The sequence below is a fragment of the Rhinolophus sinicus genome, chromosome 4, assembly GCF_057876585.1.
Source record: "Rhinolophus sinicus isolate RSI-liver-muscle chromosome 4, RSI-T2T, whole genome shotgun sequence".
Lineage (NCBI taxonomy): Eukaryota > Metazoa > Chordata > Mammalia > Chiroptera > Rhinolophidae > Rhinolophus > Rhinolophus sinicus.
Window position 1 is genome coordinate 29,986,368 of NC_142504.1, and position 15,830 is coordinate 30,002,197.

General features: G+C 36.1%; 1 protein-coding gene and 1 pseudogene across 3 annotated transcripts in view; one reads left to right on the forward strand and one right to left on the reverse strand.

Annotated features, from left to right (window-relative positions):
• Positions 1 to 3,442: 3,442 nt before the first annotated feature.
• Positions 3,443 to 15,830, reverse strand: part of SDHAF3 (succinate dehydrogenase complex assembly factor 3) — a 52,350-nt gene continuing 39,962 nt past the window's right edge. The window contains exons 2-3 of one of the 3 annotated variants that reach the window (XM_074340761.2): positions 5,340 to 5,503; positions 3,443 to 3,811 (exon numbers count right to left, since the gene is read on the reverse strand). In XM_074340761.2, the coding sequence (XP_074196862.2) occupies positions 3,625 to 3,811; positions 5,340 to 5,503 (351 nt within the window). In that variant the 3' untranslated portion in view covers positions 3,443 to 3,624. Of the gene's footprint in view, positions 3,812 to 4,600; positions 5,504 to 15,830 lie in introns of those variants that run through there. The other 2 variants (XM_019729763.3, XM_019729762.3) reach the window with 2 other exon arrangements.
• LOC148758344 (large ribosomal subunit protein eL32 pseudogene) lies at positions 8,142 to 10,207 on the forward strand (annotated as a pseudogene).

Sequence of the window (15,830 nt, forward strand, 5' to 3'; positions counted from 1 at the left end):
CGTCACAACAGAAATAGTTACGTTCTCTTTTTCACTCCTGATGTGGTTATGTATACCTGATCTCTTTTTCTTAATTAACTTTGCCAGAGGTTTGTCACAATTTTTAAGTCCTTTTCCAAGAATAAACTTTTGATTTTTTTATTGCTTTCTGCTCTTTATTTCCTTCTATTTCTTTTGAGATTTTTTCTCAAAATATATTAAAATAGATGCTCTTATTAATATTCAGCCTTTCTTTCTTTCTGCTAGACACATTTAAGGCCATCAATTTCTCCCAGCTACTGTTTTAACTACAACCCATTAATTTTATTAAGTATTTCACTAGTGTTCAGTTCCCCTTATATTCTAGGATCCGTCAGGGTTTGATTGATGCATGGGTTATTTGCAACTGTTAACTTCCTACGATATGGGGCTGCTGTATCACTTACTTCCACACTACTAATCCTCCTAGTGAATTGACCCTTTCATTGTATGAAGTTGCTTTCTTTATCTCTAGCAATGTTTCTGCCATAACAACATTTCCCCAGATATTAATATATCAATATCATCTGACTTTTGGTTGGTAAAACTTTTGGCATCATTTTACTTTCAAACTTTCAGTATTTTATACGTAGGTATGGTCTCTTACAACAGCATAAAACTGCTTTTATTTTTCAACCAGTTTAATTATCTGCCTTTAACTGGATAACTTAGTTCATTTACATTAAATGTGATTATTGACATATATGGGTTACATCCATTATCTCAGTTTTTTTCTATTTATCCTTCCCCTTCTATGTTTCTTTTTACGTTCCTTATAACATTTTTTTTTTCCTATTTCGTTTTTCCCTTCTACTAGCTTGGAAAGTATATACTCACTAATATATAACAACCATTTTAGTGGTTTTTATATAGAAATGAGTTATACACTAGAAATCACATTTATACTTAATCAGTATCTTTATTCTCTTCTCAGACAATCCACATTTAGAGCACTTACTCCAATCACTACTTTATCAACTTATGTATGATTATTCTTGTGTATTGTAAAATCCGTCATTTGTTTAACTCCATGAAACATTGTTCCATATGGTAAATGTTCCTTTGAATTAATATTTACAAGCACCTTAGTCCTTTATTCCTTCTTTCAGCACCTTCCCACTATATCGAGCACATCCTTTAGACTAGTCTCCTTTAGCAAGAAACTGCAGGGGACAACGTTGCACATGTTTTGTTGCCTGAAACTGTCTTTATTCCACCATCATTCTTGAAATATATTTGGTGAGAAAAGTTATTTGGTGAGGAAGTTATTCTCACACACATTAGATATAGCCATCCAACTGGTTTCTGGCTTCCATTATTGCTGTTGAGAAGTCAGCTAAAGAAAAGTCTAGCTGATATTGCTTTGAAGGTTATCTGTGACTTTTGTTTTGGCTGCTTTTACAAGTTGTGTTTAGCATCCTACTGTTTCAATATGGTTTATCTAAGTGAGGATTTCATATTTATCCTGCTTGGGATAAATCTGTAGGTTTGTATTTTTTATTGGTCTGAAAAATTCTCAGTAGTTCTCTCTTCACATATTGCTTCTGCCCCATTATCTATTTGAAACTATTATTGATACATTACTCTTCGCTTTATCTTCCACTCTTTCATAGTTTCAAGCTCCTTTTCTGTGCTACATACATTCTGGATAATTTCTTCTAATTTGCAGTTGTTAATTTGCTTTTCAGGCCCATCTAATCTTCTATTAAACCTGCCCACTGATTTATTTTTAATTTTAGTTATTCTATTTTCCATTCCTAGAACTTCTATTTGGTTCTTTCTCAAATATGCTAGGTCAGTTTTCATAATGCCTTGTTTCCTGTATTTTCAAACTTGACATTTTTTAAAACTACAAACATAGATGTTTTATATTATGCATGTGCTAATTCCAAAGTTGCTTTCTGGTAGCAACAACAAAGTTCTTTGCTACCTTTCATTCATGGTGCTAGTTTTCCCTGTAGTTTATTTAAACTTGAGGCATTCACTTCCTAGGAAAATTATTTGTGACCTCCTCCAAACACTTGTTTACATCTGCCAGGCACTCATTCTGGGGCCAATACATTCAGAAGTTTTAGCACCCAGATGACTTGCATTTGGGGTGGCCGACAACTTTGCACAAATACTGGAGGTTTGCTTCTGGCTCACTCTTACCTTAGCAGTGCAATCCTGAGGGGCTGGCTCTCTCCACTTCCTGTGCGCTCTGTGCTTTGTCTTCTGCCCACTGTATTCCAAAGGACCTTCAAAACCAAAGCTGAAATTCACCCTCAGGACAAAAGAAGCTTCAGCAGTTTCTCTTAGATATTGGCCTTGTATATGGGGACAGAGTCCCAGAGAGCAGTTTCCAGGCTCTCAGCCTCACGTGGAAAGGTGCTGGCTCGGGTAGTAGATGGCCGTCAGCTGTGACTGGTTGGCCATCAGCCATGGCTACGTTGGTGGGTTGGTGGGCAGAGAAGCAGATGGCAGATTGCGGATCGTGTGGCTCCTGCATCCTGTGTCTCCAACCCAGCTGCCAGAGGGACTATAGTGGTATGACTCCCCTATGGCTCCGTGGGTGTTCCTTTTTGGCCTCACCATATCCTACATTCTTGTGTGGGGAGCAGGAGCTGAGAGCCCCGCATGACACCTTGCAATTAATCTCTTAGGATATTGCCAACTCCTAGATGCTTCTCAAAAATACTTTTATAGTCTACGTAAAAGTTTAGTTTTCAGCAACAGAACTGCTCAGGTTAACATAGTCTGCCACATTACTGAGAAGGAAATCTAACATCTTTGTGGAAATGTTATTCTGTAGCATCCTTTTTTCATTTATGTCAGAAAATTTTCCATGTCATTAAAAATTTGTAAATCTAAATTTAAATTGTTTAATTATACATGTTATCACAACTCACTTAACCTTTCTGACATTTGGGAGAATTCTGTTCTCAAATTTCTACTCTTAAAAACTAATTCTGATAACATGTTTATATGAAAAACTTTGTCCACATTTCTGAATCTTTTTCCTTAGGAAGGAATTTGAGAAATAGAATCAATGAGCCCAAAAGGTTCTGATAATATTTCAAGTTAATACATATTGCCAATTGATTTCCATCAGTTGTCAGAGTCCCCTCTGACACTCCCCACTATTGGTAAGGTGCTAACTGTGCTAGCGCTCAGTACCACCGAGTATAATCCAAACACATCCATCATTCCAAATTTCCAGCAGGAAAATGATATGATCAGACTGCATATCCGTAAGGTGTTGTTTGCAGCCACATGGAGAATAAACACTAAGGGGTGTGTAGAAGACAAGGAAGCCACAGATAGGTGACTACAGAAAAAAAAATTTAAGTCTAAAATATCAGACTGATGAACAGAGAAAAAGGAATGAGTTTTAGAGTAGAGTGTATCGGCTTTAACTGTGTAACAAACCACCATGAAACATAGATATTTAAAAGATCTACCATTTATTTAGATTATGATTGGCAATTTCAGCTGGGTTCAGCAGGGCAGGTGTTCTGGTCTTGTCTGGGCTCATTCATGCATCTGCAGATGGCTGCGGGCTGGCTGGTCTCGGGTGGCTGCAGCTGGGGTGGTTCACTTCTGTCCCCACGCTCTCTCATCCTCTGACTAGCCAGCCCGAGCTTGTTCACATGGCAGCTGGGGAGGTTTCCAATAGGGCAGGTGAAAGGATGCAAGGCTCTGAGGCTTAGACCCCAAATTTGCTGTCACTGCCCACATTCTTTTGAGCAAATCAAGCAGCAAGGCTAGTCCAGGTTTGAAGAATTGGAAGAGATGGAATTCTTGATGGGAAGACCTGCAAAGTCACATGGAAAAGGGCATGGGTACCAGCAGCAGTAAACTATGCCCATTTGCAGTCCACCACATGGAGTTGTCAGAATTGCTGAATAATGAGAAAAAGGCTCTAGGGAAATGGTGATATCTAGGCTGAATTCTAGAATTCTGAACTGGTGAACTGGGTGTATGTTAATATCAGACACTCAGTGAAAAGGGAAGAGGAGTAAGTTTGATTTTAAATGAGTCAGAAATGAGATTTAGGTTAGACTTAAGAATTTAGCTAATATTTGAAGCAATGGATCTGTAAAGAGTCTTAAAAATGAAATCCCAGAGAACATCATTTTAAAAAAAAAAAAAAAAAGAAATATGATAACCTAAAGGAAAGTTAGGCAGTATACAAACCAAGTAGGAAAGGTTTAAAAGCAGTAAAGAACAGTTAATACTATGGAGACTCACAGGAGCATATATGAATCAGTTTTGAAAGAGCTGACATATCGTGCTGTATGCCTTCAGCTTCTACAGTGATATGTGTGAATTATTCCTCAATAAAACCGAAGGAAAAAAAGACCTAATAGTAATGCAATTGCATCTAAAAAATGATCATTTCAAAACATCCACAACCAGAAATACAAGCCATTTTAGTTTGTAATATTTTTTTAACTTCATAAACATTTTAGGATGTGAATGGGATTACCGTTTGATTTTTTTTTCACTTTATAAATCAATTTAAGTGTAAGAAAAGTTTATGAAAGTGTTTTTATCTCCCCAACCATTAGGCAATAAATGATATTCTCAAGATAACTACAAATTATTCAATTTAAGGAGTTATCTTTTATTAACACTATAGAAATGTATTACATGTTGCATAATAGATTATACAAATGATAGTATAATACTGAATCTTAAAGCTTCCTTTTAACCATTCATTGTAAATAAGCAATGACTCAGGGAGAAAGGACATTTAAAAGAATAACCATCTATTATTAATAATACTTAATCATTATGTATTAAAGTAGAAATGATGAAACTTTCAGGATGACAATGTATTTAAATTATAACCTTGTTGAAATTCCACATCTATCATCATGATATAGTTATCTGAGGAAGCTAAAACCATGAGGCTAATGCTTGGACAAGGATAGCATTAAAAATAAATTTATATATAAAAAACGTTTTGGCAAAATCCACAAGATTGTCCATTCTAAACGAGCCGTTCTTTGTTTAGTCCAAATATCAAATCCCCTCCCGCGAGTACAGTTACCTCAACACTGTACAGTCCGCCTCCCAGTGGGTCCGTATCTGTATGTTGCAAAGAGCATTCATAATAACCCCAAATTAAGTGTGTATATATGTGTTTGTGTTTGTGTGTGTGTGTGTTTATGTGTGTATATATATATTTCATTAACATCAGGCATTCTAAAAGCTGAAGAAATAAACTTTAAAAACCAATGATAGTTAAAATAAGGGGTCTGCACTTTTAATGCTTTGTTAAGCCTTACTGTATAGACTAAGATTTTGGTTTCCTGGACTCAGTAATACTAAATTGCCTGTTGGGTTTGGTGGCTTCTTGCATCAGCTCCTGCAACTGTCCGATCTGTTCATCACGAAAGTCATTAAGTTTTTCTTCTGGTAGGGCAGTTCCAAAACATGCTTTTTCAGTTGAATTTTGTCTGTTTTCATTAGCTTGTTGCCAGAGCACCGCTGCATATGCCTAGTAAAAAGAGACAAATGAAGGTTATAGATTATAAAATTAAAATGAGATCTGTATTCACTCATTTAATGTTGGAGGACTCAAAGAATTCTAATTCCACGTCACCCATTTTTCTCCATCACTGAGTCTTCTGCCTTTGGAGAAAATGATACAAACAATACTATAGCTGTGTCTTTACTATTCAGTGATAACATAAAATATCTTATTTTTAGTATTTTTAGAGATTTAATAGACTTTTAGCAAAGTTCTTAACCTGGAAAGCTGGGGAGTTTGGTGGGGGAGTGGGAGTGGTGGTGGTGAGTGGCCCGTGGATGGGCTTTAAGAACATATAAACCACCCAAAAATCATATGCAAAATTGTATGGCTTGTATGTATACAAGCACGCACACTGGGGCCACAGCTGTCATTAGCTTTTCCAGGAGTAGCCATGGGTCTTTTAGTGGGTCTCCACGTTCATTAAGTTCATCCCCGTCTTCAATTTAAAAACTAATTTAGATCACACTAGAGAAAAACACTTTTAAAACGTTTAAGCCTTCAATATTTAACAACCATCTTTGTCAGCAAAAAACATTCTACACTTTTCATGCTGTAATTTTTCTCTCATTCAGTCAGCATCTTCAACCTAATAGTCCAACGACCACTGCTGTGCACAAGTGACACTTTTTTGAAGCAGACTCTCACTCTAAAATCTATCTTTTCATCAGACAGGAAATACCATTGTATTTCAGTTCATGAAGTTAGAAGATTATACGCACCCTCTGGGTAAGTGAATGAATCCGTTAACTCTACATAATGCAGTTACTCTATATCTGGTTTAAGACAATTAAATTGCTTGTAACTGGATTGCCAACATCACCAAAGAAACTTTAATTCCAGACCTTCCAAACCTTTCCTTGTATTAGAAATAAAATTTTCTTTATGTTTTACAGAAATCCATTTCATAAGTAACCAAAAAATAAAACCAAAAACCCACAAAACTGTACACACCCTAAGCTTCATCAGTCCCGCTTCTAAGTAAATGCCCAAGAGCAGGGCCTCTCACCCCGCCACTAGTAACAAATTGGACAGTTTGGATAACACTTTGTAGTGGGGTGGGTGGGAGTCTGTTCTTGCGTTGTAGGGTGCTTAGCGGCATCTCTGGTCTCTGTCCACTAGCTGCATGAACCCCGATAATTACACACGGAGAACGGTGTGTCACCTCGGCAAGGTTCTTCCCAACAATGTCCAACCTCAATCTAATCATAAGAAAACCCCAGACAAATCTCATTAAGGGACACTCTACAAAATAACTGAGTAGTAGTCTTCAAATATTTTCATATCATGAAAGCTGAGGAAAGACTAAAGAGCTGTTGCCAATTAGAGGAAACTAAGACAGCATGACAATCACATGCAATGTAGAATACTGAATTAAGTCCTAGAACAGAAAAAGAACATTGGTGTAAAAACTGGTAAAACTGAATATAGTAAAGTAGTTAATACTGCACCAATGTTAATTTCTTAGTTCTGATAATTGTACTATAATTATGTAATATGTTAACATGTAGGGAAGCTGTATTATTTTTGCAACTCTTCTGTAAATCTGAAATTAACTCAAAATAAAATGCTAAAAAGGTTTATATTCAAAAAGAGATTCAACAGATAACTAATTACAATGTATCAATTCATTCTTATTCAAACAAAAATGCTATTAACAGAAAGAAATGAGGAAATCTTAAAAACTGATTGGATGTTTGATGATCTTGGAGATGTAATGTTGGTATTATGGCCATGATTTTAAAGAGTCTCTTTTAGAGATAAATATTGAAATATGTGTGAATAAAAGTATATGCTTGTGATATGGTTTAAAATAATTTGTAGGTGGGAGTACACATGAAACAAGACTGGCCATGAATTGATAAAGGTTGAAGCGGAGTGATGGGTACATGGTGGTTCATTATAGTCTCCTTACGTTTGTTTATGTTTCAAATTTTTTCCATAAACTAAAATGTGTGTGTGTGTGTGTGTGTGTGTGTGTGTGTGTGTGTGTGTGTGTATGTATACATGTATATACACATGCATATGTCTTGGCATAGAATTAACCCCTGGTGGTTTGCAGAATGTGAAAGCATTTACAAGATTCTCCGAGAGCACGCAAAGATTTACTGAAGGTCAGAGAGAGAGAGAGAGAGAGAGAGAGAGAGAGAGAGATTTACTGAAGGTCAGAGAGAGAGAGAGAGAGAGAGAGAGAGAGAGAGAGAGAGAGAGAGAGAAAACACGTTACTTCTGTTTGGAACTGGCAGAAGTTTGCCAGGGCAGTCTGATGGAGACAGCTGCAGAGACAGAGGGGTAAGAGAGAGATATTGGCAAATGGAGTTGTGCCAGGACAGAGTCCTACGGGGGTCAGCTGCCCCGATAAGAAGGAGTGCTGGGGTTTTATATTTTTCCATGCAGGATGTAAGGTGCTTGTCAGCTTGCAGGGGGGCTACTGTTACAATTGTCTTCTCCTGGGAACTGTCCTGTTCCCATCTATGATGGATGTCAGCTTGTAGGGGGTTTCTGTTGCGACTGGGAACCATTCTGTTCCTACTATGATGGACGTAAGGTGCTTGTCAGTCTGCAGGTGCAGTGCTGGCCAGGAGAGTCAGAGCCAAGCAATTATTAATGTTTAGCTCATTCAACTAAAACTATTTCAATCACTTCTAAATTTCAACTTTGAATTTTGAATTTAATTTATCTACAAAGCTTCCCAGGCAGTGCAAAACTACCCGTGGCCTGCTCTAACCACAAGCCTGTCACTCCAGACAGTCCTCTCAGATTGATTTAACTTCTCAAATGGAAAATCATAGCTCTCAATTTTTTGTTTCAATGACTGAGGGATATCAAGTGTCTTCAATGCTAAATTTAACTTTTGTGAGCAAGCAAAGAAAAAAAGCAAACTCTTATTCAGGTTCAAATATTATCTGTTCTTTGTCATCTCAACTTCTAAAATATCATCCACATTTTTTTTCCTGTGGATTCCTCAGGCTTCAAAGAAGAAAATTAGCTTTCAGGGCATCTTTTCTCAGTCCTGAGACCTTGATCTCCAATAAGGTCATAATGACTACATGGGTGACAAAGGTTTGTCCTCTTTAGTTCTTGATGTTAATTTAATTAAATCTTGTTTGATCCTCATTCTCTCCTGCTGCCTGTTAACTATCTCTTTTAAGTTTCTCCTTCCTCTTTAGAAGGTGTTCATTAGAGAACACACTAAGGGTCTTTAATGAAAAAAGACGACATTTACCAGCAATTTTTCTTCTTTCTGTTTCTGGAAATATTTCTTAAATACCTTAGCATTATTATAAGTTTTTAAGACATACACATTTTAAAAATCTAAGTAAAACACACCAAAATTATTTTTAAATAGGTTTTTAAATAGGTTTCACAATTTCCCCAGCAAAAGATAGGATTTTAAATTGATACTTTAGTACATGCTTAGGAACGCTGCAAAAATTCACTTCCTGTACCATCAAATTACCATTTGTATAGAGTGAATCCCTGAGTTTGAGCTACCCACCCCACAGGCTAACATCAAAGTGGAATAAATTACTCATACACTTGGCATACAAAAAGTTGAGACTGATTGGTTCTTATGAACAAATCTGAGCCACAATTTTTTAAGACAGCTATAAGGAACAGAGTTGGCAAAAGGAGAAGAAACTGGGATTTGAAAGTGAGATAGTGAAAGAATCACAGAAAGCCAAGAGTCAAGAAAACAGACTTTCGAGAGTTGAGATCATAAAAGTGAGTAATAGGAGGTGGCATTCATCTTCTACCGGGTATCATGGCTTCCCTCAGGCCACTCGTGAAGCCCAAGATCGTCAAAAAGAGGACCAAAAAGAGGATCCGGCTCCAGTCAGACCCATATGTCAAAATTAAGCGTAACTGGCGGAAACCCAGAGGCATTGACAACAGGGTGCGCAGAAGATTCAAGGGCCATATCTTGATGCCCAACATTGGTGATGGGAGTAACAAGAAAACAAAGCACGTGCAGCCCAGTGGCTTTCGGGAGTTCCTGGCCCACAACGTCAAGGAGCTTGAAGTGCTGCTGACGTGCAACACATCTTACTGTGCTGAGATTGTCACATCTCCTCAAAGAACCGCAAAGCCACTGTGGAAAGAGCCACCCAGCTGGCCATCAGAGTCACCAATCCCAATGCCCGGCTGCGCCGTGAAGAAAATGAATAGACCGCTTGTGTGCAAACTGTTAAATAAATGTGAGTAATGGGAAGATCAGGGCAGAAAAGGTATTGGACCCATTCACATCTTAAAGAAATACATGTACATAGAAAGAAAAGAATTGGTCAAATTAACTATGGTACACCTACACTATAAAATTGTATGCAACAGTAAAAAGAAAAAAGTCAAACATATAATCACATAAAGAGCTCCCCAAGTGAAAAAGCAACTTGCAGAATATTATATAAATACAATGCTACTTGCACATGTTTTGCAAATATGCACAAATTTATATATGTAATCGAATGTTTACACATTTATATGTATACGTAGAGAAGCTAAAAGGATAACCACAAAAGTTTGGGGGCAGGCGATCACATTTTGTTTTGAATATCTCACCTCTGTACTATTTTGATCCCATAATAAGTATTTAAATAATTAATATTTAAGTAATTAAATGGGAGAGAAGAAAGCAAGGAGTAGATAACTTATAGGAGAAATTTTGGAATGGAGAAAGTTATAGGTCTGGATTTCCATGATTTGTCCTAACAGCAGTGACCAAATCAACTTGCCTATTGTAATTAATTTGACCATAAAGATTAACAAAAGAAAATGCAAATTCTCACTACTTTGTTTAATCACATATCTACTATTTGCCCTTCTTTGTTCTTTAAAACAAAATTGCAACTAAATAACCCAAAAGTACAGCCAGAAACATTTTTGATTCTGTAAGAAATCATGACATATAAAAATCCAAACTGTCAAACTCTATAAATAAAAAGGTAATTAATTGCTGCACAAAAGGATATTCATATTTAGATAAGCATTTATCATAGGCCCTCCTTTAACAGTGAAACCAAATGGTTTAAGTTCTTTTTCTTTTTTTTAAATTTTATTTTATTAAATTTATTGGGGTGACAATTGTTAGTAAAATTACATAGATTTCAGGTGTACAATTCTGTATTACATCATCTATAAATCCCATTGTGTGTTCATCACCCAGAGTCAGTTCTCCTTCCATCACCATATATTCTATCCCCCTTACCCTCATCTCCTACCCCTATCCCCCCTTACCCTCTGGCGACCACTAAACTATTGTCTGTGTCTATGAGTTTCTGTTTCTCATTTGTTTGTCTTGTTCTTTTGTAAGTTCTTTTTTTTGAAGTACATAAATCATATTATAAATTCCTTTACAAGACAGGCGTATAGGACTGTCACGCCCATAATTTCCTGGAAAACTAAAATGACAGTAACTTTTAAAGAGGTTTGGCAACTTAAATTATTTGTATTCCTTCAATACAAACTTCCCCAGAGAGAAGGACGACTAGTAGAAAGAAAAATTTACCCTTCTCCCCAAATTATTCAAGGATTTTTATTAGTATAGGATTATTGTAGGATTTTTATTAGTAACCTTGAACCAACAAACTTAAGTTTGGAGCATTTAGTCAAGTTTTCCCTAGAGAACTGATTAAAAATGCCACGGCTCCTTGAGGAGCAAAACCAACAACATCCCCCTCCATAAAAAACCTGAAAGTTACCTAAATTACAATAACTAAATTCAAAGACACATTAGGGATTTGAACCACAGCTGCCCAAGTCATTAATACAGAGAAAAGAATCTATGTTGGCAATGATCATACATTTGATTACTTGGCTCTTTGACCAGGCTTTATGATTTTCAAGTCACTGATGATAGATTATCCATTTTTTACCGCACACAAAACACATCAAATAATAACCTATGCTATTTCTTAGCCCACTTATAATGCATCGTCACATTGAGTCACAGAAAAACAAAGAATAGAAAGTAGCACTAGTGTCACCATAAGTGTATTTCTCAGGTGGCCCTGCAGCGTGGCCTCTCTGGAATCACGTTCCCCAGGTCCCTCTGCCCAGCGCAGTAACCAGACTCAGGACTCCAGGGATAAGCAAAACAAGGTGTCAGTTGCTATTATATTTACAACAGCGCAAAAAAAGTGTCTGAAAACAAGAACATGGAAGGTCCTTGGTTAGGGAAGTAGTAAGGAAACGTGGAGACCTGGTTCACAAATGCTTTCCACAGTTGTGTTTACTCTCCTGTTTCCCCAAAAATAACACCTAGCCGGACAATCAGCTCTAATGAGTCTTTTGGAGCAAAAATTAATGTAAGACCCAGTATTATATTATATTATATTATATTATATTATATTATATTATATTATATTATTATATTATAAGACCCAGTCTTATATTATAGTAAAATAATAGCGGGTCTTATATTAATGTTTGCTCCAAAAGACGCATTACAGCTGATTGTCCGGCTAGGTCTTATTTTCGGGGAAACACGGTATGTTTTAAAAGTTATTTTGTGCTTTTAAGTATTATTCTAATGAATCAAATGAGAGTGTACAATATTACATGAGTTATTAAAGGAGACTATATGATTAAGCATATAAAAAATGAACTTAGAATATTTACTCATAGGTTTAAAAGGAGAAATAATGGGAAGAGAGAACAAAAATTAATTCATAGAGCCAACATGATAAAAGAAAGTAAAAGGCGTGAGGACAACATGAAGCCGCAGTATAAATCCTTCCTCAACACATTTCTCTTTACCTGCCTCCTTGCATGAAAAAAGGCACTGAATGTTGTAAAATGTTACCAAGTATTTTCAAGTGACGGAGTGCCTAGATAAGTTAAAAGAATTTTTTGATCCCCTGAGCTTCACTTGATAGTAGAGAAAGGTATATCACTACAAAAGTTTAGTCATAAAAGCCCTTACACCTCGCTCTGAGTATGCCTAAGAAATAACTTTCAGACATGCATTTAGTTCTTCAAACTGCAAGAACGGTGTCTATGATTTCTACTGTTTCACACGATTCTTCGTCCTCTGGCCCTTGCTTATGTCACCAGCCTCATTATAAACTACCTGTAAGTTGCCAAATATATATTCTACTCTCGTTCGTGCAACAATAACAGGCCTATATTCCTTCTGTTGGAAATGTCTTTATTCACTTCATGGCATAAGACCAAGACTCAGCTCAAATGTCACTTTTCACTCCATGATACCTGCACCCCTGCCCCCAGTTTCCCTCTGGTGCTCTCCCGGGACTGTACACATTCCTTATAGTAGCATCTTATAGCACACATCTTATGGCAGGTTATTTATGTTCTGTGATTTATGTTAGACTTTGAAGGCAAAGACCTACAGACAAAGGAACATGCCCAGACACTCACATGCCTGCAGAGTCTGGCATTACCTAGCTTTAATATATATATTTATTGAAGAGGCAAGGAGGGGAAAGGGAGTCAAGTGTGTAACGTACAATGTGCGGGCCAGCCAAAACCCATGTTCTCTGTTCACATGACAAATTGTGTATCACAAGGGAAATTGCCAATTTAGCATTACAGTCTGTATATTACCTCTTACATTTCAGAAAAATACACAGAACTTGACAAATTTGAATGGATGAGATTATAATCTAAACATCAGAATACAGACCCTGATGTATTTCCATAAAATGAGGATATTCCGTGAGGATTAATACAAACATGATTGTTTGAGGGTGGTTTTTATATTTCTCCTTCAGTTTTACAAACTCTCCCAAGGTTATTTTAATTTTGTAATAAAAAAATATTGAAAAGGCAGCAAAATCTCCTTAATCCCATATTTGAAAGTCAAATATTAATTGTCAAATAAAATACTTTAAAAAACACTAATGGAATACTAAACAGTAACCAAAATGAAAACTAAATAAATAAGCAACAAAACAAACAAAAGCAGGAAAATTTCTTTCAGATATCGTCATGTAAAGTTAAGAAATTTATTTTGCCACTATACAAACAGAATCTTAATCTGGTCTCTTAAATATTCAACCTAAATGCATTTCTTCCTTTTACCCTTCTGCATACATGTAAAACCTGCATCACTAAAAATAATAGTCTTTGTAGTAATAATGTATCACATCAATTTCCTTTAACTTTTTTAAATTTTTGTTTAAAGGATAAAATGTAGCTATTTTGTACATGTGTAAACTTTCTCAAATGATGGTAAATCTAAAGGCTGCTTAACAAAAACCATAGTTTACAGAGGATGATTCTCATGGAGATACTTTCTCTTTACTTTTTATCCAGCTACAGTTTAATCTTTTAAAGAGTTAACTTCGTCAATGATCAAAGAACTCCAAGCTATTGTTTTCCCTTAGTTTCCTCATAGCCGTGATACATCCATCATTTTAAACTATGTTCACTAATATATTTATTTTGCCATCTTTCCTAGAGTTTAAGTTCGCTATATAATTGTTTATGCGATAAAATGTTGTTTCAGTATGTAGCAAATTATGAGAAATTATGTTCGTCTGTCCTCCCTCCATCCCCAAATTGGTAGACTGTTTTCATTCCTAAACTTCACCCCCTAGTTATTCACTGTCAACAACTCAAACAAATCATTGAGATGACTAGTAGCATAACTGTCATAGCTTTGTAAAAAAACCAGGAATCAACACGCCTTTAGTTTAGTTTGCAGATAATTATTACCCTGCTATAATACATTCAGAAACAATGACATTATCAGTCAGTCATTCTCTTATGTTAGAAACCACAACGGTATCTTATTTCCCACAGGATCAAATTTAAATTCTATCAACCAACCTCAGGTAGTCTAAAATTATTTTCAATTTAAATTTAATAGGTATTCCCTGCCCCACATAAACAACCAACTTTACTCTGGCATATATCAGTTTTATTAAATATATATCTCACATCCACTAGACCTAAAGCTCCTGCTTGGCAAGGAAGATGTTTTATTCAAATAGACGTGAACAATCAATGACTGAAGACAGTGAGTAAATACCAAATCACCTTTCTCATTAGATCTATCTCTGTATCTGCTTTGTCCTGCCTCTTCTACTCCAGCTATTCTCTCCATCCCAAACACCCTTTTTTCTTGTTTATCAATCTAAAACCTTATAAGGAAAATAGCAAGACTAAGATTGAAATTGCAGCTATAGAAAGCCTTTATATTTTGAGATTCACATTTTTAAAAAACAATCCTAGACAGCAAATTGAGGAAGGTTAATATCGATGATATTTTACAAGTAGTAAATCAAAATAATTTATTCAATTCTACTTGTTTGCACTTAGAAATTTTTATGCTTTCCTTTTTCTGTACTTCAGATGCTTACAAGTTTATTTTGCTTTGAGAGATACTATGCAGATACTATTACAAATATGCAGAGACTATTATAAAAACGCATTTGTGGGGAGGGGTGTGAAAGAGACAGAGCTCTATCAGCTGAACATCTGATCGTGTGACTTAAGAATTAAAAGCGCCTCTGGGAAGCAAAAATGCAGGAATGGGGAGGGATGGGATAGGGCCATGAGGTTTTTTGTTACAAATGTTTTAATATTAGCTGACTTTCAAAGCTATGTAAACGTAAAACTTTGGGAAAAAAATTGAAAGAATGTTTGATGATTATGTGTTTCTGGCAAACAGAGCAGGGGTTCCTGAACTAGACCCTACTCCCTAATTGCTTCTTATATTTCCAATCTGCCTTCATTTCTTAAAAGTAAAGTCTTCCTTCAGATTTTCCTGTTAGTCTGATCTCTGTAATGAGACTCTTAAACAGAAAATAGCCAGCATCAGCATCATCTGAGAACTTGTTAAATGTGCAAATTCTCGGGTTCATCCCAGATCTACAGACTCAGAAACTTCAAGTGGGATCCAGTAATCTGTATTTTAAGAAGCCGTCCAGATGGTCTTATGTACCCTAAAGACTGAGAAGCACTACTATAATGGTTCAACATTCTCTTTTCCTGACTCCTTCCTTCACAAAGGTTGCATCCTGTCAATTTCCAGACAAACATACATGCAGAACATAGTACCTGGGAGAAGGGGTAATTTTCATAAACACTCTGCCTGCTAACAACCAGGAACTGACAGGTGTTTAATAATAAATTTGAAATGTTTTAAATGTTTAATGAAAAGAAATAGTGTGGAAGAGATGCCCTGGAGACCTTTTCACCAACTAAAAGTATCTTCCTTAACTGTAAGTTACAACAAAAGCAACTACTGTAGCACTAAAACACTGAGTACGGACAATATGACACACTTCTGACTGCTTTGATTCATCCTCTCAATTCTTACAACCAAATA